This window comes from Seriola aureovittata, chromosome 3, assembly GCF_021018895.1.
Source record: "Seriola aureovittata isolate HTS-2021-v1 ecotype China chromosome 3, ASM2101889v1, whole genome shotgun sequence".
In the NCBI taxonomy this organism is placed as follows: Eukaryota; Metazoa; Chordata; class Actinopteri; order Carangiformes; family Carangidae; genus Seriola; species Seriola aureovittata.
In genome coordinates, this window is record NC_079366.1 from 10492985 (window position 1) to 10519141 (window position 26157).

At 42.4% G+C, this 26157-nt stretch overlaps 3 protein-coding genes and 1 long non-coding RNA gene across 5 annotated transcripts in view; 1 reads left to right on the forward strand and 3 right to left on the reverse strand.

Annotated features, from left to right (window-relative positions):
* LOC130166285 (adhesion G protein-coupled receptor L1-like) overlaps positions 1-17517 on the reverse strand; it is a 29492-nt gene extending 11975 nt beyond the window's left edge. The window contains exons 1-6 of one of the 2 annotated variants that reach the window (XM_056371798.1): positions 16793-17517; positions 16590-16704; positions 5523-5642; positions 2346-2559; positions 1723-1832; positions 858-872 (exon numbers count right to left, since the gene is read on the reverse strand). In XM_056371798.1, coding sequence (XP_056227773.1) covers positions 858-872; positions 1723-1832; positions 2346-2559; positions 5523-5592 — 409 coding nt within the window. In that variant the 5' untranslated portion in view covers positions 5593-5642; positions 16590-16704; positions 16793-17517. The remainder of the gene's footprint in view (positions 1-857; positions 873-1722; positions 1833-2345; positions 2560-5522; positions 5643-16589; positions 16705-16792) is intronic. The other variant, XM_056371799.1, reaches the window with a different exon arrangement.
* Positions 17518-19007: 1490 nt separating this feature from the next.
* Positions 19008-20492, reverse strand: LOC130165181 (nucleoredoxin-like protein 1). Its single transcript, XM_056370190.1, has 3 exons — positions 20243-20492; positions 19678-19767; positions 19008-19535 (listed from the first exon to the last, which is right to left on the reverse strand). Exons 1-3 carry the CDS (start codon positions 20476-20478, stop codon positions 19181-19183), a joined length of 681 nt encoding a protein of 226 aa, XP_056226165.1. The 5' UTR covers positions 20479-20492; the 3' UTR covers positions 19008-19180.
* LOC130165190 (uncharacterized) lies at positions 19759-21899 on the forward strand. Its single transcript, XR_008826750.1, has 3 exons — positions 19759-19820; positions 20252-20314; positions 21764-21899. It is a non-coding gene; the product is annotated as an uncharacterized LOC130165190 (long non-coding RNA).
* LOC130165176 (nucleoredoxin-like protein 1) lies at positions 21334-25105 on the reverse strand. Its single transcript, XM_056370182.1, has 3 exons — positions 23274-25105; positions 23072-23161; positions 21334-22913 (listed from the first exon to the last, which is right to left on the reverse strand). Exons 1-3 carry the CDS (start codon positions 23507-23509, stop codon positions 22535-22537), a joined length of 705 nt encoding a protein of 234 aa, XP_056226157.1. The 5' UTR covers positions 23510-25105; the 3' UTR covers positions 21334-22534.
* Positions 25106-26157: the final 1052 nt, after the last annotated feature.

Consider the following 26157-nt stretch of genomic DNA (forward strand, 5'->3'; position numbering starts at 1 on the left):
GCATGTGTGTGTGTGTGTGTGTGGGTGGGTTAGTGCAAAAAGAGTGAAGAGTGTGAGGTAGAATCAGGGACGCAGAAGGCGGGGCTAAATTTTGCCTTGAAGTGAATGAGAGGGCAAGTTAGTTACACCGAGCACAACAATTGGTCCACCCACATGTCAATAACTGTATGGACACATATGTATACTGTACAGTCTCACACTGGCATGCAAATAGGCATGCACACACACTCACACACATAAGCAGTGCTTGGTAAGCACACATCCAGACGGATATACAATCACACACATTTGGTCTTATTTTTCCTATGAAGATAAATAAGGGGCTCTTCCTATAAGGGAAGAAAAGGGAAAATAAGCATGAGGAGGATGAGTGGACAAGAAAGAAAGTCAGAAAGTCAGAAAGAAAGAAAGAAAGAAAGAAAGAAAGAAAGAAAGAAAGCGTGCTTGTGTGTGGACAGGAAATAGAGCAGAGAGAGGGTAAAAAGAAGATTATGTTTATGTTTGTGTGCGCAGAGAGACCGAGGGAGAGAAACAAGAGACAGAGAGATCGACCAGGAGCAAGAGAGGAAGAAACTGGAGAGAAATAGAAAGAGAGACAAGAATAAGAGAGACTAGGTGCAGAACCTGGATAAAACTGGATAAAAGGACGGGTTTCCATACAACAAGAGATGGATAAAATGGGGAAAAAAAAGAACCGAGTAGGAAATGAAAAAAGGGGGGCAACATCCAGCATGACTACGAAACAACGTCCTAGGGTAAGAGGAAGAGAGAGATGGTAGGAGAGAGGAAGAGAAGGAGAGGAAAGAGAGGGGTTGGGGGTAAGGAGAGATCAAGATGCTACAATATATTGTCTTTACCTTTTTGGTCCACTTCTACTCAAGCATAGGAAAAAAAAGAGGGAGAGAAAGAAAGAGAAGTCAGAGGGTGAAAGAAGGGAAGTAAAGAAAAGCAAGAAAGCAAGCAAGAGAGAAAGGAAAGAGAGAAAGCAAGCAAGCGAAGAAAGAAAGAAAGAAAGAAAGAGAAAAAGAAAGAAAGAAAAAGAAAGAAAAAGAAAGAAAGAAAGAAAGAAAGAAAGAAAGAAAGAATTGCACAGATAAAGACTTTGGAACTCATTCTCACCACAAACATTATAGTTTACATAAAAGAAAAAAGAACCACAAAAGAGACCCAGCATACTCCTCTTCTCTCCTCTCCTCCCCTACCGCCCCATCCTCCCCCTTTCCCTCCCTCCACCTCCCCTGATCTCTCCTTCCCTCAATCAGGCTCCTGTGGAGAAAAGAGAGCAACTCCTGTGGCGTGAATCTGGAAAAGAAAACACACGCATGCACGCGCAAGTGCATACGCACACTCTCGCATACACACACACACAGAAGACATACAGTATGCAAATGTCCTACAGTTTCTCTCTCTGTACTTTCTCCATCCAACTTTCTTTTTGTATTTTACACACACAAACACACACACACGCACACATGCACACAAAAACTCCCTGAGAAAAAAAAATCTTTTCTATCCATCAATCTCTCAGGGAAACAGTCGACATCAGAGGTTATAAGAACAAAAAGACACACCTAAAATGTAGCTAGACAAAAATTGGTTAAATATCTGTGTTTTGCGTGCACATACACATATTTGTGTGTAATCCTGTTTGTGTGTATATGTATGTATGTGTGTTTATGTGTGTGTTTATATACATATATATATATATATATGAATACTCACTGTAAGGGACACACTCATACTGGATCTCCAGGTACTTGTATGTTCCAGGACAGGGGTCTGGGAACACGTCGACCCCTGCGACCACCACACACTGAGTCCTGTTGTTACACCTGGAGAACAGCAGATGGATGGATGGATCAGTGAAAGGGATGATGGAGTGAGAGAACAAATAAGGGAGGGAGAGTGATTAACAGACAGGAAAGGGGAAGCAAAGGACAATCCATTTGTCTACTCTCCCTCTCCCACTCCCACTCGGTGAATATTGATCAGTTCTTCTAGGAAAACATCGCTGAGTACACAGCTAATGGTGCAGCCAGGCACTCAGACTCAGATGGAGAGATTACTGCACTTGCATGTACACATGACTTACAATACAAGCACTGGCTTCGTCTAACGTTTCCTCTTACATGAATCCACATGTATGTTGTGCAGCAGTGCACACATGCTGCATATACGAAACCGTAGATGGTCTCATTGATTAGTTGAACTGCTTTCAAAAAACTGCCACATCCTCAAAATAGCAAAAGAATTACATGACAATATGTGTCTTTGCTAAATAATTCAAGCTATTACATAAACACAGTAAACAGTGGATGTATAACCCAGCGCGCACACACACACACCTCTGGGCCATAATCTTCAGTGCGTCAGGGAGGTAACACTGTGTGTTCTCCATCTGGAAGGGGTCTGCGTCACATATCTTGTCGTCGGTGCGTCCGTAGTTGGCAGTTTCCACCATCACGACGTCACTTCCTGGGCAGCGTAGCTCGATGGGGTAACCCTCGCATGCCAGCTCCCTGCGCAGCAGCCCGAACGGCATGGCAGCCCGGGACATAGCTGCTCATGAGGGACAGAGGTGGGGAAGACGGGAGGGGGGTGAGGCAGAGGTTGAAAGATGGGAGTAGGAAAAAGACAAGAAATAAAAGAGACATTTTCAAGAATGTGTAATTATATTCTACAGATTTCACTAGGCTAGTGAATGTCTTGACAGGATCTTTTCATAGGGGTATACTTGAAACAAAAACCTATTTAAGTCGTGATTAGTTTGCTTGAGTAAAGTCTGTAGTATTAAACGATTCATTTTAACATACTTGTCGAACTTTGGTATCCCTCCTGAATTAGCATTACTATGTAATGACATTACCTTATATCACACATTATTTTACCGCAGCGGGATCTAGTAACTGTCAGGGTACCATCACTTTTATTGTTTTTGAGTCATAGTCTCTTATGTTTTTATTACCCTTATTGAACAGTTTCAAACTTCATGTTTTATTGAAAATAAATTTTATTTCTACTCACTGTTTGTTGAATCTGGTTATTTTCTTCTCAAAAATTAAGAAGTAAGGCTTGCTGGGAAATCCTAATCTGACCAATGAGCTCGCTGCCTGTCATTTGAGGTAACCTGTACAATTTACATAACTTTTTTCTCAACCGTTTAGGATGAAGCGAGTTTTCTTCAGCTAATGGAAGATTCAGTTAGTAGCTAAAAGTGTGGCAAGCCCAAACAAGAAGCGACGCACAGAAAAGGAAGTGCAGAAGAAAACATGAGGACTTTACTGCTGAATTGACGACATTCATCACGTTTTTACTGACTGTGCTATAAGTCCATCGAATGCTAGCAATGTTGACGTGCAGCCGGAGGCTAACGTTAGCTGGACTAGCTACACTCTCAATAGAGAACAACAGAGGCAGGAATTTGGACTTAAGCCGTGATGTTAATGACTTTGCTGAGTGCGGGGCCCAGCGGATGAACTCCTAATGGGTAAGCAAGTGTCTCTTTTTTATGGAGCAGGATCGGGGATTTAAATCCACAGCAGTGTCATTGTTACCTCTCATGCTGGTAAATGCGCAACTCTGTAATCTGTGTGATAAGGTTTTGGCTGCTGTGTCACTGATGATGAATTCTGTAAATCCAAGTGAATGTGTGATCCATTCACTCATACTGTGTAGACCTATTATGAGTTGTTGTGCTTTTCTTGATGGCTATTTCTGAAGTGCTTACCGCCACACTGTAAACTAGCTTTGTGATGATTTGTTAGTATTAGCTGGTTTAAGATAGTTGAGATGTTTCAAGGTTGATGTGGTGCTATGAGTCCAGGATGTTAGAGTAATGTTGATAAATTTGACACTAAGACTTCTTGCCCATGCACAAGAAAAATATTTGCACCAGGGTCAATCACAATGATGTTACACTACAGAAGTTGGGGGACAGAGTTTAAACAAGACGAAGAGTCGACAGCCATGTTATGCTCTGTGAATTTAAACTTTTGCACGAGTGGTACTTTGAGCTAAATGCTAAAGTCAGAATGTTAATAAACTCACAGTAACAAAACTAACATACTCACACTAAACCCCAAAATTACCAAATTCTTTTGGAACCCACCCAATAGTTTTTAAGACATTCTACATCAACAAATGTGAACCTCATGGTGTCAACACGTCACCAAAGTAATTAGGATTCATTGTCAGGGCACCATAAATGTCTGTACAAAATTTCATGATAATCCATGTAACAGTTGTTGAGGTATTTCAGTCAGGACTCAGTGGTGGATAGCCATCTGGCCAAATTGCCGCAGAGGCTGAGCTATCCTGACTTCCTTTGTATGTGGCTGTTATAAATTTGTGGTCTAAAAGCCTGGGCTGAGCAAACACTGATGACATCATCTGGGTTATTTTTGCAGACTTTAAAAAAATCCCTCGAAAGACACTGTGACATTATAAAACCATTTTTCCCAGTCTGAGAAGTACACTGATAATAAGGATACATAGCGTTATATGTAAAATCGTTTGAGTTTCCCCTTGATCACCTGTTTTACAGATGAAATCAGCCATGCAGCATCATGAGCTGGTATGTTGATACACACACTAATAATTCCCCAATTATATACGAAATGTCACACATATCTAAACACTTTACACTGATTGCCTTAATCAAATCATGCTCATGCCTATATTTGATGTAAGCACTAGATAGTTGAAACACACCGAACATTCTGGCACTGTGAGCACTGTGTGTGATTTAATTTAATCTTTAAAATGCACATGTGTGAAAGCTTACACTGGAAGGATCCCCAGATGCAGAGAGAGTGTGATTAATGACATAAATCACACCGCACCTCCACTGTGACACCTTCATGTGATGCGATGCGTAGGTACATCACAATATCTTGTGTTTTTAGTCAGTGGGGAGGATGAAGCTTATACTGGCTGTCAGATGCTCGGTAAATGCAGAATGACAAGTATAAGACTTTTATTTTCTTTCATTTGAAAGCTGGATCTCTCTCATCCACACCTCTGTGTGCAAAGTCACCTGACTGTTATATTAAGCCATGTAAACCAGGGTTATTAGAGAAAATCACATTACCCTACTTTAATCCGGTTAAGATGATGTTCACATCATCTGGAGTATCATGTACACATGAAAAGGTTTTTGCTGTATCAGGATTAAACCCAGCCAAACCCGTCAGTGTGATCAGTATGCTGCCTGTGCACTCTAACTGTCTGTGGTGCTGAATGACTTGATTGCTTCTGAAACACTCCCTTTGGCAAGCTGTATACTTCAAATGTTCAACTAATCTTTTGTTCATTTAGGTCACACCATTTCCCAAACTTTGCCAAGATGATTTTGCCTTTCTTTGGAGTCAGTGGGCTGAGTTCATCTTCACGTCTTGCAAAAACAATGATTTATATTTGAGTAGCAAATGAGCATGATCTATAGCTCTATTGCTTTACGATTTTTGTGATTTAACCTGCTGATTGGTGTGTCAGGATCAACAACTCAGTGCCGTGACGCTTACCTTGGCTGGAAGGGGCGACGTGAGCCAGACTGAGCACACACACCCCCAGGAACCACAGTGACACAGCCATGCTGGGCAGGAAGAGTTAGCACGTCACACCACCAGCCGTGTTAGGTGAGCCTGAAGAGAAAGTAGTGGAAGTGTGAGATTGAGAGTGAAGAGCTGCACCCTCTTCTCTGCGTGCAGATCATTGTGTGTGTGTGTGTGTGTGTGTGTGTGGGTGTGTGTTGGATGGTCAATATCACACGCTGACGATGCAAGAGTGCACGTCAGAAAACACAGCAGGGTGGAAGGACAGAATAATAGAGAGACAGACAGAGGAATAAGAGAGAGAGAGAAATAGAGATAACAATTGAGCAATCGGTGCAGTGAAAAGTCTCTCAATCTGGTGTTACCATGGTGATAGCACAGTGCAGTCCGAGAGAGAGGGAGAGAAAGAGAGAGAGGAGATATGCTGTGTGTGTGTATCTGAGTGTGTGTTCAGGAGGGAAAGCGCACGCGTGTGAGTACGTGTTTTAAGTCCGTAATTAGCCAGGAGCAACAGTGGCCACTGACCCATAAAAGAGTCTTAATCTTTCTATCCACACACACATTCACACACACATCCGCACACAGGCAGAGGGCCAGGCTCAGCTTAGGCCACTTTTCAGTAATCCTAAATAAATAATGTTGTGCAGACAAGCTCCTCCCCAGCAGGGCAGGGGTAACGAGGTAACAGCTGACTGAGGGCTGAGCGCAGGTGATCAGAGGGCGATGCAGTGCTGTGGAGTTTCATGAGTGAACATATGGACGAGTTGTAGAATCCTCAGCTGAATATTGGTCTTACTCTGAACTGATGGTTTACGGTCCTTTGAATTTGAAATGTGTGGTCAAAATAATCTTATGTATTCAAATTAAATATTAAATATAATATAAAATAAATATCCCCTAACATTATTGTAAAGAAAATGTATACACAGCGTCTCTGGATAAACAATAGCCATTTAGCTAGCTTACACAAGGAGACTGTATCGCTTTTACGCCCTGTATTCTTGCTTAGTGGAAAACGGATCAAAGCAGTCCGTTCCACAATAGGTGACTGGTGGTGATGGATCTGCATGCTCTGGCGGCAAATCTGCCTTTTGTTGTTCTTCTGCAAATCTCCTGAGTTTCCAACATTTAACACACCGATGCACACAATCTGCGACTGCCCCACCGAAACCTGGAATCTAGTATTAATTTGATCTAATCTCATTGATGGTTAGACCGTACCTTGATGTTGAACCTGCTGATGATAGTGAGCTAATATCATTCGGGTAATGTCTCTGTGAGGTAGGGAGAGACGCGTTTTCCAGTCATATTTCCACCTTGAGGAACCCTTCTTGGTCAACAAAAGCCAAAAAGTTCCCTTACCAAGCAACTTGATTATCTCCTCAGGATACACTTTTTCTGTAAGTCTGTCTTTCTGTCACCCCCGGTCAGTGCTGTGGCCTGTTGAATTGTCACTTTTGTCATGCTGGAGGATACATGCAACAGCTTTTGTGACTTTATACCATGAAGAAAACTTTGACAAGCGTTCTGAGAAACCAGCTTGCTTTGTAGTTCGTAAATTTAGTATCAGAACCCTTTTGACTTCAGGGTTTCCAATTGGGATGTCTGTTTCTCCCATAAGAACTGAGGCCCTGTAAACCAGTTTGATGTAAGAAACTCACTTGTACTTGAACCTCTTGAGGCAAGGTGTGCAGGGTTTTTGTCAGAAGGAGTATATCTCCACTGCTGGGGAGTTGTGCAGAGATGTATCTTCTGTATCCTATTTGACACAAATGTGTGGAAGAAACGTGCCTGGTTGTTGATGTACCCCAAAACCACTTTAGAGCCAGTCCAGAAGTATTGATCGATGTCTTGAAACCAAGCTGCTCCTTTAGGATATTGCTTGCTGAAACTGAGACAACAGCTGCTGTTAACTCTAACCTGGGGATTGTTGTGACCTTAATAGGTGCTACTCTGGAGTTTTCTATAACAAGGGCACATTTTTTCCATTCTCCTGCACTTGTCTTCCATCCGAACACTGGCCATTACCATGTGTGCTTGCATCGGAGATGTGGTGTAGCTGTCTTCTCAAGATTTGCCCAAAGTCAGCTTGCACATAGCAACAAGGTATGTTGATTTTCTCCAAATTTGCAACATAACTTTTTCAGCGTTGCAACACTGGTTGCAGTTCACTGAGGAGCACGGACTCCCAGCCTATGTCATTCCTACACATTTCTTGCAGCACCTTTTTCCCAGTGAGTCATAAACTAGCAGCAAACTCCAATGGGTCATAAAGGGAAGCAACTGTGAACAGTATGTCATGCCTAGTCTCTGGCTACACGGTCCTACAGGCAGATTTGAAATCAGAAGTTTCTCCAGTGTTGGCTTTACTTCAATGGTACACTCCAGTAGTGCTATATTCTCTAGCACCTATCTGTTGTTACACACAAACTTGTGCAGTCTCAGACAACCCATTGACCATGGTGGGGGATATACCTCTTAATACCACTCTTAACTGAACCAGACAATGGCTAGTTCCTTATTATTTGGACCTATATTCTTTGAAGGGGGTGACCTCAGTTCAAATTGCCCTCCAGACAGCAACAGACAACCTTGACAATCATGCTCAGTCTCATCAGATTACCATGAGTATTCACCATAAATCAAGTTCCCAAAGGACAGCATCATCTCTGGGTACCGACAATCTGGCAGCTCAGCCACTGACTGCATCCTGAGCCTGGTACTTCCTTTGGAAACTTGTGACGGTTGTGCTGATGGCAGGACTCCATCACCTGGCCTTTGCTGATCTTCCTGCTCTCATGCTGCATTTATCTGTCTGCGTCGAGCTGTGCTCAACACTTTCATCTGCACCAGCCTGGCCTACTACTCCAGGCTTGGCTTACCAATTCTACAATATAATCATGACAAGAGATTCCCTGAGTCCATGGTTCAGCAAATTTCTTTGTGTTGTTGCCTTCGCCTACCCCTACCTGTTCGACAACATTCCTCTGTTCTACAGGGTACGCACCCATCTGTGCAATTCACACATCTGCACATTCACCCAAGACACATCTAAAAAGACACAGAAGAGTGTGTGTTGTAGTTTATAATAGGGTCCTGAATTTGGAAAAAAACGTCCAATATAGCGCCTGAAAATTAACTTGGATAGTGGAAAAATACTGTATGTTTCTTATTGGACAACAATTAAAAGACAGATCTATAACAGGAATGACTTTCTCTGCTGAACACAAAACAAAAATCCTCCATTGTTTTAGGATTGACTCTGGTGCTCTGTGCTCACATACAAAACACTTTACTTTGTATTGATGTTCATGTTATATCAGATATCATATGACTTAATGTATGAATATGTCAATTGCACATAAAGGTTACACAAGTAAAAAAAAAAAAAAAAGAAAAAAAGAAGGGGACATGAACACCATCCTTTCACATATTCCAAAAGAGGACATTATCCTGAGAAACAGTCTTGCCATGATTACTGGCATCTTTGAAGTCAAACTCAAGAACCTTGATGGCATCTGATGGAGTCATAGAGGAAGATTTTTAACAGCACGCAGCAAGCAGTACATGTTGGTGATGCTTGCTGAGTCATGGTGAGGTGATGAACAGCCTACAATACTCCTGTATTGGATCTGTGTGAACTGTATAGGGTTTGTTATATCCTCCCAGGATTACTTGCTGTGGTGTCAGTGCCCTATTAAAAGACCAACTTCACACTCTAGTTGTAATGGACTTTCATCTGCTATTGTGCTTAGATGTTTCACAGGTAGGAATGTCTGTTCAATTTACTGGTATGCAATCTTTGGTGTAAGAGATCAATGAGGTATTGTTGTAACCTCGCACTCTGAGACCTGAGACCCTTTCACTGTGCATTAATGCATCCTTTCCAACCATGGTAGTTAGCTTCAGCCTTACAGGATGTGCTTTGGTTTGCAGGCTATGGCTAACTTCTGGGGGTCCAGAAGTTAGCCAGCATTGCATAAACAAGCATTTCCACATTTGGATTGCTGATGGAAATATACCCACACCTGTACAATCATGGAAGTGTTGGTAGATGGCTCCTCAGTCTCCACACTGAGAGACAACGTGGAAACTGTTTCATCTACGGTGCTTTGATCAGAGGCTGACACTGGTTTGGCAGCTCTTGACATGGAGAGAGGTTGGATGTCTTCCTTTACAGGTGTCACATGAGTGTCTGTGCCGGCAATCTTTTTCACTATGGCCTGGTTTGAGGCAACGATAGCAGCCTGCTTTCCTTCCACACATCTTCATCTGTCATCCAGAGATTTCCCTCTGAACTCAGGACAGCTGTGCAGGTGATGTTTCTTGACAGAGCAAGCATGGACTTTGAACTTGTTGTTGACTGCACTTGATTTTTAGTCTCTGCAACACTGAATTTTGTCTTTATTTTTTTTAAGATGGTGTATCTCTGTAGGTGACTGATGAGCGGAGGTAATAGGATTACAGACAATCTCTACTGCCATTAACATGAAGGTGACAAAATCCTGGAAGTTTGGAAATTCCTGCTCGTCTTTCATAGCTTGTGTGAGTTTCACCTTGATGCTGCCCAGTCAGGTAACTTTTGAACCAACTTCTGATTTTCTTCGCAGTCATTCAAATATCAAGACCTTTAACACAAGGCTTCCTGACATGCATGTAGGAAATCAGCAAATGTTCTCAATCCCTCAGCATCCTTTGAGTGGATCTTTGGCCAATTAGCCAGTTTTTTCCTGAATGATCTCATTGTAAAGAAGGGCTGACCATTCCTGTAATTGAGACAGTTCCACGAATCTGTATAGGGTTCGTCATCATTTCTATAAAAATTGCCATCAAGTGTCTTTTGAGCAGGACCTCCTACATACTTTCTCAAATAATGAATGTCTCGTGTGTGCATGTGTGTGTGTGTGTGTGTGCGCACGCATGCATGCGTGTGCTCGCTTGTCAGTGTGCGTGTGTGTGTACATACACATGAGTGTGTTTGCGTGTGTTTATTTGTGACTTGCTTTTCTCTCCGTCTTCTTGTTAGGTAATGATGGCAGACAGATTTAGGTCACTCCTCAACAAATGTCCAACATGCATAGCACAAAGACTTGTGCTTGTATGAGTCCAGTGCGCACACACACACACACACACACACACACACACACACACACACACACACACACAGAAGAAAGAGAAAAAAGAGACCTCTGCCTTCTTTAAGTCCACTGAACCAACAAGACTGTAGTAATAAAGGCCCCAGGACCACCGTGATACAAACACACACACACAAGCACACACACACAGACTCGGCAGAATAAGAACCTTTCCATTTTTTTATCACATACACACACACATGCGCTCACACACAGATACACACAATACGTCTCATCTCATCCAAAACCCTTATGGCAGCATGTTCTTTTGCTTGCAACCCCCATTGCTCTCTCTCTCTCTCTCTCTCACACACACACACACGCACATAAACCCTTAAGTGTTGATGCAGAGTAAGTAGAGCAAGGATGCTGATGGGCCTTGACAAAGCCACACACCCAGTCCCCCCTGTTTGCAGCACCATGCTCCCAGCCTGCAACCAAAATCCAGCCCCGGGCCACCAGCCGGCCTACTTGGAGGAGCATCAGTCTCTAAGTGAGAGTGTATGAGTAGTGGGCCTGGAGTGAAATAAATTACACACACAGGCATTAATATCCATACATACCACAACCATATAAATGCAGTACACACAGAGACATTGCATTTATTGTACAATGTACCTTTACCACCCTAAATGATGTACTGAATGTAGCAGTCTTAATAGTGATGTGGTAGAAACAGAAAAATTAATCAACAAGAACTCTGGTGATTCAAATTCACCCCGTAATTCAGTGGTCTTCTCGTTTCAATCACCCCTAAGTATCGTTAAAGTTGTTTTATTATTCGAAGCTGCCCCTGCTCCAGCTCTCCACTGAAGCTGCATGATGTTTACAATGACTGAAATATTCCATGGTTTTCATCCCTGCATCATTCTATCCAATGGAAATGCTCTGGATGTTTTATGCATAATTTTATAGACATTTCTCCACATTTCAGTCTGGCCTATTTGGTATATTGGGAAACTTTTAAATCTCCTCTTTAAAATGAAGTTCTGTGGTTTTGGACAGTGTTTGGCTTCACAGCATGAGTTTGTAATGACAGATGCCATTGAGCTTTAGGGGGTTAATTAATTTATGAACGAAGACTGGCAAATATCGTTTGGCTCCAGCTTCTGAAACGTGAGGATTTGTTGTGTTTTTCTGTTTTATATCACTGTAGATTGAACATATTTGGGTTTTGAACTGTTGGCTAAACCATATATCTTCTTCCAATTTGGGAGTTTGTATTGGCCATTTTCAATATTTTCACGATAGACAAAAGGATTAACCCATTGATGGAAAAAACAACTGACAGATGTGATCATGAAAACAAAAACCTTAATGACAGAGGTCGATCAGGAGTCTGCCAAACAAATCCTGTGTGGTCTGGCTCCTGAAAACTTTAAGCAATAAATAAAAAAGGAAACTGACTGACTCACTGCTGTGGGAAGAAAATGATACCTGAAAGCCATTAAAGTAAGCCTGCTGGAAATCATTTAAACTGACATGAAATCATGCCAGATACAAAGATTCACACTGTTAGAGGTTGAGGCCATGAAATCAACGGAGAGAGATAAAGAGGGAGAGTAACCTCCCCCTCTTTTGGTCAGAGGGCTATCAGTGCCTCAGGGTGAATCGCTATAAAGCACAAAGTGACAAAACAGCCTTAAAGTGTTATGTTCCTAATGGAAGAATGAATGTGTGTCTGTGTTAGAGAGAGAGGAAGCGTGTGTGATTGATAGAGAGCATTTAAGAAATGAGGGAGAGATTAGACTTCTGACAGCACAGTGAAAGCAAAAGCTTTATTGGCTGAAATACTTTTTAAAAACAACAATGGCAAGAATTTTCTTGTCGCTGACGATAATATTTAAGGATTAAGAAAAGGATTTTAAAACGCACTATAGTGCCCTCTGTGACTCCGAGCCTGTTTCAGACCATTGACCTCTACAGCTCCCAGAGGGCTGAGGCCTACATGCCGCAGTCAAAGCCACTTACGGGGTTTTTAGAGCCTGTATGTTTGTCTGGTCGATGTGTGACTCTGGGGAAAGGAGGTGTCGCCCTCTGTCAATCACTCGCTTGTTGCAGGCAGGAAACAGGAGGAGGAAATTTGCTTGCAGATGTATCCAGACAATGTTTTTCATTCATGTCATTTTCAAAGTCATCCAGTGTTGTCAGCCATCAGTTCTCATATATTCCTCTAATAAAAGACCAAACTAAATGTGTAATACTAACATATAAAGATTGATAATAGCATTTATACCCTATGGAAGGCCAAAGGGCCAAACACCCTCCCTGGTTTTCCATTCTTTTCTACATGTGTATAGACAGATTGTTTGTGAAAAGTCACTTGATATTTTAACGTGAAGAACTGAGTCTCTTGCAGGAAGGTTGATTAATCACTGATAAATTTCCTCACATATTTATCATGATTGTAATCCTGCCCTAAGTGCATGCTCAGTGTCTGAGAATCTCCAGGATTTCAAGAGTGTGTTTGCTCATTTACACTGTTTTGTTTTGTACCTGATCAGCATACAACGTGAAGCAGAGTAGTTAAAGTCTGTTAAAAATGCCCAACATTTTCTGGTTTGAGCTTCTGAAGGATTTAATGCTTTTCTTTGTCATACACACGTGTTATAAAAATGATTAATTCATATTAAGCTTGTTTAAGTTTTTGCTAAAATCAACACTTACCAATTATGAGAAGATAAGCTCTTCTGTAGCTAGCTGTAGTGACGTGTTTGCTGACATGAAATCATGGCGGTGCTGAGTGAGCATCTACAGAAAAGGACTGATCAGCCTCCTCCAGCACAACCCACTGTTACAACCTTCCCATTTTACTTTATAGTTGTATAACGTCTCAACCAGCCTGCAATCACATACACAAACTTCAAATAACTGACATACATTCATGTGTACATATGGGCATGGAAGTGTTGTGCTGTAAAACAGATTTGAAACGAAGAAACAGCGTGATTCATCCTGTAAAAATAGCACATTGTGTTACTGTGATTAACCCTCACAGAACTCTGCTCTTAGTTTTCACAGTAAAACAGCAGGGACACGCTGCAACAAAGGTCAGAAAGCTGTTGCAGTTCCTGGAAAATCTAAATTCCAATATGTGAAGTGACCGGGAACCAAATGTCTCGGTTAATTATTCTTATTGTGTTTTCTAATGCTTAACACATGACGCACATCTACAGTTGCAGTAATAAATGAATGGTGTGATGCTGAATGCATGTTAAGGTTTGAGGATCTCGCACAAAAAAGAATGTGTATGTGAGCTTTTAGTCTTACAGCATTTTAAATGACTGCAGCATCTCCATCCTTAAACCCTTCACCTTTTTACTGAGGGCAACTTTCAGGGAAGTACAAACATTTATTTAGAGAAGTTGCATCCTTGAGCAATAGATGTAATCTGGAGCTTTTACTTACCACACAGTAATATGGTTTTGGAGGAAATCTGCTTTTCCAAGAGCAAGAGCAAGACTTGAACAGTTACGTGTAACACATACGGTATTGTGATCAAATTACTGAGGAGACATGTGCTGTCTGTGTCTCTTGGTGCCCTTTGGTGCTAAATATGATTTATGTGTCAGCATAACCTGTTACTATTCAACATGTCACCCAGACAAACTCCCTGGACAAAGAACAGGACTGTGATCTTGAGGCGTGACAAAATGTCATGGCTACAAAAACTGCTTCAGCTTCTTCTACAATCATTGACTAGGGTGTGACGGAGCAGAGCCGAGTGCATCCAGTAGCTTTTGTTTGCGAGGAGAAGGCAGAACAGGCGAGAGCTGGACATCAGGTTTGAGCAATATTTGTCTCCTGTCAAGAGATTTTGCCAGAAAGAAGGTCTGCTTACTCTTCTGAGAGTCTCTGTTAGTTTTATACCACGATTACTGGATTTTAAGGTTTCATTCATCAATTTACTCTATAATTTATCATTAAAAAAAATAAAAAAATACATATTCATGATGGAAAATTGTATGAACACTGGCCACGCAGTATGAGCATAATCAAATACAACAATATATTTGAACAAATAGCTATCTGTAAAAAAAAAAAAAAAAAGATTATTTGTGCATTTAGAGATATTTACACACAAGAAAAAAAATGATAATATGGATATGACAACCAAACAGGCGATCACTGTTTATCTCTGTCCACAATCAGTGCGCTGTAATGCTACCATCAGTCCCAGGAGAACACAGCTATAAGGTATACAGCATAATTACAGCAATTAGTCAACTGACAATTAAATGCACAACTACTCTGATAATTAATGCCACAAAAAAAAATGCCAGCGTGCCAGATGTGACGATTTGCTGCTTTAATTTGTCATGTATGATTTTTTTTTTTGTCATGTTTGATCAAGGTTTTAATTGTTAGCCAAAACAAAACGACCAACGTCACAACACTGTAGGATCAATTCAAAGAAAAAAAACAAACAATTCATCTGGTAATCGTGAGAATCATTGACAAATTGATTGACGAGGAAAGTAATCATTAGCTACATTAATATGTAAAATCCAGTCCCATGTCATGATATTGATATTACACTGTTATATCCGCCCCCTGCTCTGAGCCGCAAGCCGACTGACTCAGCCTGTCTGACTGATGCAAGGAGACATGATAGGAACCTGTTTGAAGTGGTCCAGAGGAAAAGGGATAAATATGTTGCGTTTTACAAGTCAAATGATAGAAAATCCATCCAAATTGTGTGTGTGTGTGTGTGTGTGTGTGTGTGTGTGTGTGTGTGTGTGTGTGTGTGTGTGTTTGTGTGTGTGTGAGCGAGTGTGTGAGGGAGTGTGGTTTAAACAAATCAGTTTCTCCTCAGTGGTTGATGATCCCTACATAGAAGCAAACCTTGTTAAGTTTGTTTCCTCCTTTTCATCTAATGTGCACAATGCAGCCACACACACACACACACACACACAACTAGGTGAGTCACCGTATTAAAATGTGTTGTCACAGACATTTCTGCGTGTAAATCAGTTCAAATCAGTCATCATTTTCATCTCTCATACACAAAATCTATTATCACACAAATGAAATAATACAACGCAAACAAGATCTCCGCACTAAGAAATTCAGCCTGACAGAAGAGTAGGAGTCCTGTCAGCCATCCAGCTATTTCTTTCCACTCTCATCCCTCTTTTTCCTCATCCTTCTCCTCTTTTCTTCATCTCCTTTCGCCTTTTGCATCTCTCTGTCTTTCTCTCTCTGTCTCTCCCCTTCACGGTCACTCCCGCCTCCCTCCCTGGCCTCCTCCACTGACCCAGTCCTCTCTTCCCCTCTCTGAAATATTGATAATGGACTCTCACTCGGTCTGCGCTGTCTTCCTCTCTGTCTCTTTTCTCCTCATGTTCCAATCTGGGGTCAAACGGCAAAGCACGCCTTGCAAACATTCAAACCAAACCCCGCATTTACAGCCCTTTAGTGTGCGTGTTTACAACACTTTTCACTGCAGCACACACCACAGACACTGCAATGAAGGTGTGTGATGATGTACATAATTCAGCCCACTGGTGACAGACCTCTCTAGTGGGCCAGCGTGGGACACCCTGAGTCATTTGTGCCACTCTCTCCCTGCACTCCTCAGACGCCCAGAGGAGGCTAATCACGTGCCCATGAATATTTCACAGCACTCATGCCTCACACTCCTACACCACTGACCCAGCTTTAAAGGCAGCCAGCAGTGTGCGGCCCAGCACAGCAGCACATCAGATCCCTGTCCCTCAGTCATCAAATGGCCCTTGACAGCAACAGCAGCAGCAGCAGCAAAGGAGCAGGGCACCTCCGCTGTCTTCCCAGGCATTGATCATGTATGTGCGCGTGTGCGTGTAAAGAGAGGGGGGGGGGGGGGGAGGGGGAGAGAGAGGAGGGGCGGGGTGCATCCTCATAGCCTATATCCATATCTTACCGTCAATTCTCCGATTTCCCTCCTCCTCCTCCTCCTCCTCGCTCACTGCGTCTCCCGCATTCCGTCTCTCCGCGCCCTCACCCACTGTACTCTCCCCCCTTTCTCCCGCTCCGCTCTGCCCGATACATGAAAAAAAAAATATATAAAAATGAGTAAAATAAAAATAAATAAATATTCAGTAGGGAAACGGTGATGGGCGATACCTGCGGGGCTATACGGCAGTCATTAGCGCGATATGTCCGACAACAACTGGGCGTCCTCCTCCTGTGATCAGCGTACTGTGTAGGGCTCTGCTCTGCTGGACCTCACACCCTCCCTCCGTCCTGTCGAGGCGCGTTGTCTTCCCCGCTGTGCTGTGTGACTGTGCGTCACGTTGGTATCATAATTCCCACGGGTTTCATGCCCAGAGATGATGCGGGCTATAGGCCTTATAGCTCCGATGGATGAAGCGGGATAGGGGAGGATGGAGGGGGGTACACGATCACATACGAAAACAATAATTAGGCGCAAATTAACGCACAGACCGTGGCTCTCTCTGCGTCCCTTCGTCGATTTCTACAGCTCATCGAGCTCACTTGTCATTGTTGATCAAATGCTTCCGATATCGTTCAATTACATCCTTGCATTTAATGGAAAATAACGTCGACGTGACAACAGCCGCTTTGCATATCCTTGAAGAATCGTGATGAGGCGCAGCAGCACATCAGGACGGATATGGGGATATGTCGGGCTTTAAAAAAAAAAAAAGAAAAAGAAAAAAAAAGGCAGGAATCGTTTTTATGAGATGGCGCTGAGGTAAAAAAAACAACACAAAAAGACAACAGCTGGACAGCCAGGAGAGATAAGGTTTCCCGCTCCTGGCCTCGCCTTGCATCCGTCCTTCTCTCTTCTTCCTCTTCTCCTGGCGCTCTCGCTCTCTCTCTCTCTCTCTCTCTCTCCATCCACTGGTCCGCTTGTTGCGCGTTCTGCACTCGAGAGCGCGCAAAGCGTGTGTGCCTTTGTGTGTGCACGTGTGTGTATTTGTGTGTACGCGTGCAAAGACAGAGAGAGAGGCAGGGAGAGAGGGTGGTGTATATGGGGGGGGGGGGACTTCGACTATATTATCAAGGTTTGTCTGAGTGAGCAACAATAAGGTGCTGTGTAGGCAAAAGGGATGGGGAAGGGAATAAACAGCGGCTCGTGTTTACTTAGGCCTCTGTGTCTTTTTTGCACATTTGACCGGCTCGGGGTTCAGGTTTAACACTTCTATGACAAGAGCATGAGAAAGGGTGAATTGGTGTGTTTGCCTGTGCAGCGCAGTGCACATCCAGCAGGCATTTGCATTATGTCCATTAACCTACGGAAGAGCTTAGTTTGCAGCAGCTCTGACAGAAAATGTGGCCTATTTGTCAGTCTGTCTGTAACACTGGATGCTTTGACATACATCATCATGTCACTGTCATTTACAAAGCCCACACCAAACCTACCAATCAACCAGTTACACCGTGATGACACACTGGTTTCATCATCTGGCTGCAGATGCAATTTTTTTTTTTTTTTTTTTTTTTTTTTTACCCCTGCCGTTACTGTCATTACCACAATGCAAAGAAGCACCATGTTTGCATTTTGTAGGAGTAAAGGCAGCACATGCTTTTAAGGCCCAGGTAACTCAGAGGAGAGAAGGAAAAAAAAACCTCCATCTTCCACTATAGTCCGGGGAGCGATCAGGAACTGTTTCAAATGAAGATCCTGACTGATCGCATAAAAGCATCATCTATACAGTTTACATGTGCGAGGAAGTGCGCAAAGGCTAAACACAGTCTTCAGCATGAAACAAGATGAGTCACAGTCACAGGAAACCACTGATTATGTAGAAAAGCCAGTTTCTCCATCATTTCACTTGACTCCTTTTGAATGGCTCTGATTGCTTCTTGTGTAGTCTGTAAAGCACAGCTAGACTTCATAAACACTCAAAGCACAACAGTCACTAACAAAATTATTTTAATGGTGCTGAATAATTCATTGATTTCAGATTATGCATGGCATGTTTTGATTGGATGGTACAAATGATAGTGTAAAAAAAGAAGAAAAACTGCATTACAGAGCTGTGTCGTTGAAAATGGAGAAATGGTTGGAATAATCTCCAGGGTGTAATAAAGCAAGCCATAATGGTAAGGCTTGGCTCAGACCTAACCTTGGCTTGACGGTATACTTTGCAGCATTCAGAAGTGTTAAAGACAGCCAATTCGAAACTGGGGTCAGCACTGGTTAGCAGCATTCATTGTTCCTTTAGATAATGTTTTACATTACTTTTTAGTGGTTGTTGGCGTATCCACACCCACTCATACTGGAGCTGTGTTTGCAGTAAGTCCACAGTCACTGCTTAGCACTGATACAGAAAAGCAAAGCCCATCACAATAACATCAGTTTGACATTTCTACTCCACGAATAGGATGAGAACCGCCTGTGTTTGTGGAGAGGGTTTCATCTGGCCAAACAAAACGGTGCAACGTGGGCAGCGGCGGTAGAAACACTGTGGCAATGCTTTTAATCACTAATCATGGCAACTTTTGGGGGAGTCCACAGTCTTATCCTCTTGTTCTTGGTCCCCATCACCATGACCCACCTCCTCCCTCTTCTTTTCCATCCGCTCCTCCGTCCACCTCCGCATCTCCACCCTCGCCCCATCCTCTGCGCTTTTTCTTCTTCTTCTTCCTCCTCTCATCTTCCACCTTGTACTTGAGTCTTCTCACGGGGTCACTGAAGCTGCGCATGGACTTCTCCTCAAAGTCCTCGTTGATCATGAAGTTCCTGTCGATGAGCTCCGCCGCTTCCTGCCAGTTGCGGTAGCAGTCTGGGCCGAGACAGAGTATCTCCTCCACTGCATTAGGGGTTAGGATGGAGCAGTCAGGACGCAGCACCACCACTGTGGGCAGCTCCTCCACATTAAACATGGCCTCAAGCTCCCTGTGGACACACACACACACACACACACACGCACACACACACATTGGCATAGAGCTAATAGATTTTTTACAGCTAGGTATATTTACATTACTATCATCCACCAGCAGGTTGTGCACACATTTTACTGGCCAGTCTCACACACCTCCTGTAGGGGTCCTCATAGGCCAGGAACAGGCACTTCTTGGGAAGCTCTTTGAGGAAGCTTTCTTGTTGTTCCTCTGACTCATCCAAACTGATGGATGAAAGAAAAATCACTTTGCCGGGAGATATGGATGGACCGATTTGGTACATTTTACAATTTTACACTATCCAAATGCCAATTTGTGTGTGTTTGTACTGCTCTTCTGAGGACGCTTGGTTCTGACTGAGATAGAAGGCGTGACTGAAAAGGATAGATGTGATGAAAGACTTCACATCTGAGGATACATTGCCAGTCCTTATCATTTGAGACTATAACAGGTTTAAGATTAAGATCACACACACACACCTAGTATATACACATGACATCGCATGCACACATAACTGTACACACACACACAAGGATTTAATTTTAGATTAAGTTAGGGGTAATGGGTGTGTTAAGCATGAAGTTGACACATTTAAGATTAGCATTCAGGGTCTGGGAATAAATGTGCAAGTATAGTACAGTAATATACACCTTTGTGTGTGTTTCTGTGTGTGTGTGTGTGTGTGTGTGTGTGTTGTACCTAATGTAGAGGAGAACCAGCTGAGCAGAGCGATCCACATAGAATTCATCTGTCAACCGTTTGAAGAAGTCGGTGAGTGCGGGAGCAAACTGCTGGCAGCTTTCACAGGCAGCAGATGCAAAGAAGAGCATCAGGATGCGGTTCTGCAGGCGCATCACAATCTCACGTTCTGTGTCCAGCTCATCCTGGTCCTTGTTGTTCTTCACCAGGACCCGATCACTGAACAGGTCCACCATGATGAAGGGTCACAGGGATGAGGACTGATGCTATAGGAAGCTACAGGGAGAGGTTAAAAGAATTGTTTCTTTTCATTGGTTTAACAGGGAAATCATAGAGTAGCATGTAGTGAAAGGATATATAAAAGTTTTCACACCTGTGTCAGTGCCAAACATGAAGACAGCTAGAATAACTCACAATGATATTTGAGAAAGTCTTGACATTAGCAAAAAAAAAAAAGAAGTTCTTGCATACTGTATGATTTGACGATGCCCTGTATACTAGACTGCATGTTTCCACCCAGTCATACTTACACGCCAATCTATTAATCATATATAATCTTGCTTGCTGTTCAGTCGGATAATCCTAATAGTTGCTTACCTCTAACAAATATTATCTCGCCTTGAGGCAGCAAATCGAAAAAGAGAGCAGCCTTCAAGATCTAGTTCTGTTGTTCTTTTCAACTCGTCCTGGGTCGTGCTTGAATCAGTTCCCAGCCTGTCAGTTTGTGTCACATTCACTCATTGACTGTGTCTCCTTCACCTTGATGCCAGTAGCTGTTCGCTTCCTCTTCTTTGTGTCTCTGTGCTCCACCTCCCCTCTTCTGTCTGGGAGGGAGGGATTGAAAGACAAGGTGACAGAGGGACAAGGGACATGAAGTGCTCACAGTCATTGTGCGTGTATGAAGGCAGTGTCTGAGCGAGCATGTATGTGTGAATGGAAGCCATAGAAATTACAGAATGAGAGACGTGCTTAATAAAAAGAGCATAATGAAGTGAGCCACAGTGAGACCTTTATTATTCAGTAGCTAATGGAGGTGCAGACCTACAGGGAGTATCTGGTTAGTGATAGTCTGATTCGCTCTGCAGGGAACAGCACAGTGTGGCCGTGAAGCCACGTCAGTGAAATTTAGACACAGCTTGTGTTAGCAGGATAGAGAGTTTATTGGGGGTTCTTTTTGGGGTTTTTGGGTTTTTTTTTTTTTTTGGAGATCAGCACAACTTATACATAACTGTTTAATAATAAAATAAAAATCTCAGGACAGATGCCATAATTGACAAAGAATTTTAAAATAATGCTAAAAATAAATAACATATACACAATGCTTGACACTGTATTAAACACCAGCAGGTGCCAGCGCCTAAATTTAGTTTACAGCTGCAATTAAACATAAACATGCTAAAACAGGAAATGCTGACAAGCACAAGTGTTATCAAACAGTTCCCTGTTTACATATCAGGCAGACATGGAAATACATTCACAGCCATCCATTTGTTTTTGTTGTTTGTTTTTATTTTCTAACAGCTGCCTGATGCTGCTGGAAGTGGACTTGATATGATTTGAATTACCTGGCCAGAAAACCAAAACAAGGAGCTAAAAGAGGCAACAACGAAAGAAAATAAGTCTGTAGAGCTGTACAGTTGGTCAGTGTATGCGATCCCTTTCTCTTGACAAGTATTTATTTGGCCCACTGTTAATACACAAATATTTATTTGTGGGGCTCAGTGCCTATATCAACTTAAATGATCTGGGACATGTACTGTACATGTACATGTGTGTTTTATATGTATTATCTATATAGACATGCTGTGACATTTGCTCTTATGACTGAAAACTTTTCTTAGTTATTCTTAGTTAACTTCAGCAGTTAGTTGGTGAAGTGATAACACTAGACCTTCATATCATATTTTAGACATATTAATAATAATCAGAATAGGAAGAATACAACATGTAGTAATTCAAACAGCAATAGTAGCGTATTTCTTAAGGAACTCGATATTATTTCATTCCTTTCAACATTTTGTATAATCTGTGCAGGGAGGCAGAGTTATGTTATGCTTCTACTTGCCATTACACTTTACCTCTAGCAACACAATGAAGGAGCTCTTGTCAGTTCTTGTTTTTTCTTTTTCCTTATCTTGTGTAATTCTGCTATACATGTCCTTGCAGGCAGAGAAAATAATTCTTAAAGAGGCTGTGAGCGCGTGCAAGAGACTGGACTTGTAGATGTGCTGAGAGGATCAAAACAAAGGTTTTTGCTTTTTAAATAAACTTTTTTCCTTTCATCCTCTCTTTTTATCTTCTCCTCCACGTTCCTTTATCTCCCTCCTTCCTCTTTGCATCCCACGCTCCATCTCTCTCTTCCTCCCCTTCATTTCCATCCTTGCCTTTCTTCCCCCATAACTTCCACCATCTCCTTTTCCTCTTGTCGTCCTCTGTCTTGTACTTGAGTCTCCTCACGGGGTCAGTGGCACTACGCAGATTTAGGTCGTCGAACTCCTCGTTGAGCATGAAGCTCCTCTCAATGAGCTCTGCCGATTCCTGCCAGTTGTGGAAACAGTCGGAACCAAAGCGACAGATGTCCTGCACAGCGTTTGGAGAGAGAATGGAGCCGTTGGGACGAAGGACCACTACTGTGGGAACGTCCTTCACCTTAAACATGGTCTGCAGTTCCCTGAAAAACAGGGAAAACACACACAGGTCTGGAAATGCACACAGTTTATGTGTAAACAGTTATAAACCATGATAATTTGTCTTTCATATTGCTGTCAGTGCGCTTTAAAAACACACTTTCACAAAGGTTAAATACACACTCTCTCTCCATCCACCTACTTCCTGTATGGGTCCTCAAAGGCCAGGAAGAGAACCTTTTTGTGCATCTCTTTGAGGACTCTCTCCTGCTGCTCCTCTGATTGGTCCAAGCTGAAGAGAGGATTTGGAAATGGAAATCTTATGAATGATAAAACAGTGTGAATGGGAGTTCATGCAATCATAACCCTGCATCAAAGAGATAAAGAGAAGGAAAGATAGAGACCTGATGTAGATGAGCGTGAGCAGTTTGGGGTATTCGATGTACGCCGGATCTTTGAGTCTCTTAAAAAAATCATTCAGAACAGGCACAAACTCCTGGCACTCTTCACACTCGGAAGATGCAAAGAACAGCATCAGGATGCGGTTTTCGAGGATCCCGGTGATTTCACGCTCTGTGTTGAGCTCATCCTGGTCCCAGTTGTTCTCTACCAGAACTCTGTTTAGGAACAGGTCCACCATGATGGAAGAAAAGCAACGGTAGGGAAGGGTGACAGCCCTCTGTGGAGAGAAGAGGTGTTAAAATCTGTAAATATACATGTGCTACAGGATTCAAGTGTAATCTACACCCAAAAGAAAAGAGTACATCCCCGGGAGTTGAACTGTACAGTAGTGATTCCCCATTTCACCCAGAATTGTTTTCAGCAGCACATGAATATAGCTGTCATCTAAATCTGTAACACAGCACTGTACTGTAGCAGCCGGAGAATGGATTTTTTTCTTTTATTTCTAGAATTAAATATTCATGACAAAAAAAAAGCAAAAATCAAAATTAAAGAGTAACTCCACACCGTGCTGCAGCAGGTGTACTTCAGGACCCCGTGACATCACTGTGTGGTTACAGGTAAGTGCAAAAAGCATACTTGTGACCACACCCACCCACATCCATCAGTGAAGCTGACTGTGGAAAAAAAAAGAAGCCTGAAACTAGAGAGGGCAGCAAATCACTGCTTTTCAGCCCTCTCTGAAGTTACTCTTTAAATTTCAGAACAGACATATTCAGTCTAACACTCAGCAAATCAGCTTGATCAGGACCGGGTGACTGGGCAGCACAAGTAAACAAACCCCAACTCGACCCATTGATTTTGGTTCAAATGCTAACATAAGTGGATCTGATTGTGCAGATGAGTTTGTGTGTATGTAAATAAGTTTTTATGACCTCTAAAACTTAAAACGCACGCACACACACACACACACACACACACACACACACACACACACACACACACACACACACACACACAATGTCCCGGCCGTGGCTGTGAAATAGTTTTTTTCCTCTCTTTTTCCTTTGTCTCCCCCGTGTTTCTTCTGTCGCTGCTTCTGTGTACAGATATTTCATACAACAGTTACAAGCAACAACAAACTAGAATCACGTTTCAAATGCAACATGATGGGTGACAACTGCTCTTGTCTTTACTGTGATGACAAACTTCAGGCTGCTGTCACGTATGTTCAAAGCACTTCTGTTCACATCAATCATGCAGTAGGTATTCACAACAAAAGTTTCCGTAAACTTGATATGAATATGAATATATTTGATGTGACAGAACAGCAGATATGATTTATATACATAAAGGAACAGTATCTCTGCCACCTGTGTGTATGATTACCACAGGTTATTATGCTGACAATGTTTGTAAGCAGAAAGACTGTGCACCGCATTGTCATTCTTTTTAAGGGAAGCAGATTTTAAGACTTATTGTGTTTTTGGTTTTCTTTTTTACAGTTTTTCCTCAGTCGCTTCAGCACATTTCTCAGATCAGAAAATATCATCATAAAAAGCAATTTGTCATTCATTTGAACAATTTGCAAATGTTTTGGCACATTTATGCAAATGATTATGTACAATTGTCGGGTCTTTCCTACAATATCAATTGCTTATGTCATGTTGGTCAAAATGTATCATGCTCGTTCTCTGTTGAATTGTCTTACCCCTCAAAAATATTAAGTTAAATAAGTTAATTGCAGAAGTCGTTACATGCAAAATGGTTGAACCAGTTGTCACAGTATTTCGAGCACGTTTTCTATATATTTCTATTAAACTTTCTTTTGTAAATGTGACCTGAATTGATGAATTGCTCTCAGGTGAATCTTGACTTTCACTCTAAAATAGCTCAGAGTTGCATCACACGAACCCACAATTGGCAAGCATACACAGACAGAGCACAGCGCAGCGTTACACATTCTGACAATCGAGCGACGAGGAAATGAACAGGGTCGAGAGATGGGGTGTAAGGCTGCGTGGTGGAAGGGTAGGGTGGCAAAACAGAGGAAGAGGTAGAAGAGGCCGAGGATATAGGTACACTCCCAATGAAATAAGGGCCACAACTGAAGACCGTGTTCTCAATTATGACCTTACAATCGCCAAGTCTGGTCGAAGGGTGCAGCCGAATGATGGGAGAACAGTGTGTGTGTGTGTGTGTGTGTGTGTGTGTGTGTGTGTGTGTGTGTGTGTGTGTGTGTGTGTGTGTGTGTGTGTGTGTGTGTGTGTGTGTGTGTGTGTGTGTGCAGACATGGCCAGACATGGTTTACAGTACAAACAGTAAAAGTGTAAATGTGAATCCTGTCCAATTTCTTGTAATCAATCTCACACATACAGTAATGTGTGCACTATTATATTGACAACATGGCTGAGCATTTTGAATATGTAGTTTGTAAACAATGACACAGAGACGGATCATTCTGATGGCGCTGACATGTTCATTGACCACGGGTTTTGAGCAAGTTACGGGCTTTTGCAGGTGATCCATTGCGTGGTCCTTTAACTGATGCTGCTCAGTGAATGACTGATGTTCATGATTGTGTTGCTGCCTACTGAAGATCCAGTCTGTAGGATATACAACAGTTTTTGTTGACAAAAGTATTGATAATCTAAATACAACACTGCAGCCAAGCCAGAACCAGCTGACCATGGATTAATAAGGCTTTTATGAGATGTTGCTTTCCAAGAGCAGACCTATGGTTCAGAACAAAACACCAAAACACTACATTTGAAATACATTTGAGATTTAGAAATAAAGTTCAGGCCTAACAGCTCAGAAATGTACTTTATCTGTCGCGCCCAGCCTGTATTTCACTGTCGCAGCAGTCGCTGCAGGCTGAGAATT

What these genes read in the sequence shown, in the direction of transcription:
- LOC130165181 (XM_056370190.1), bottom strand. Translation starts at nt 20,478, where the DNA reads ATGGTGGACCTGTTCAGTGATCGGGTCCTGGTGAAGAACAACAAGGAC. An exon ending in CTGGTTCTCCTCTACATTAG is followed by an intron (nt 19,768 to 20,242) that starts GTACAACACACA and finishes TTCATCCATCAG; the next exon opens with TTTGGATGAGTCAGAGGAAC. An exon ending in TATGAGGACCCCTACAGGAG is followed by an intron (nt 19,536 to 19,677) that starts GTGTGTGAGACT and finishes GTGTGTCCACAG; the next exon opens with GGAGCTTGAGGCCATGTTTA.
- LOC130165176 (XM_056370182.1), bottom strand. Translation starts at nt 23,509, where the DNA reads ATGGTGGACCTGTTCCTAAACAGAGTTCTGGTAGAGAACAACTGGGAC. An exon ending in CTCACGCTCATCTACATCAG is followed by an intron (nt 23,162 to 23,273) that starts GTCTCTATCTTT and finishes TCCTCTCTTCAG; the next exon opens with CTTGGACCAATCAGAGGAGC. An exon ending in TTTGAGGACCCATACAGGAA is followed by an intron (nt 22,914 to 23,071) that starts GTAGGTGGATGG and finishes CCTGTTTTTCAG; the next exon opens with GGAACTGCAGACCATGTTTA.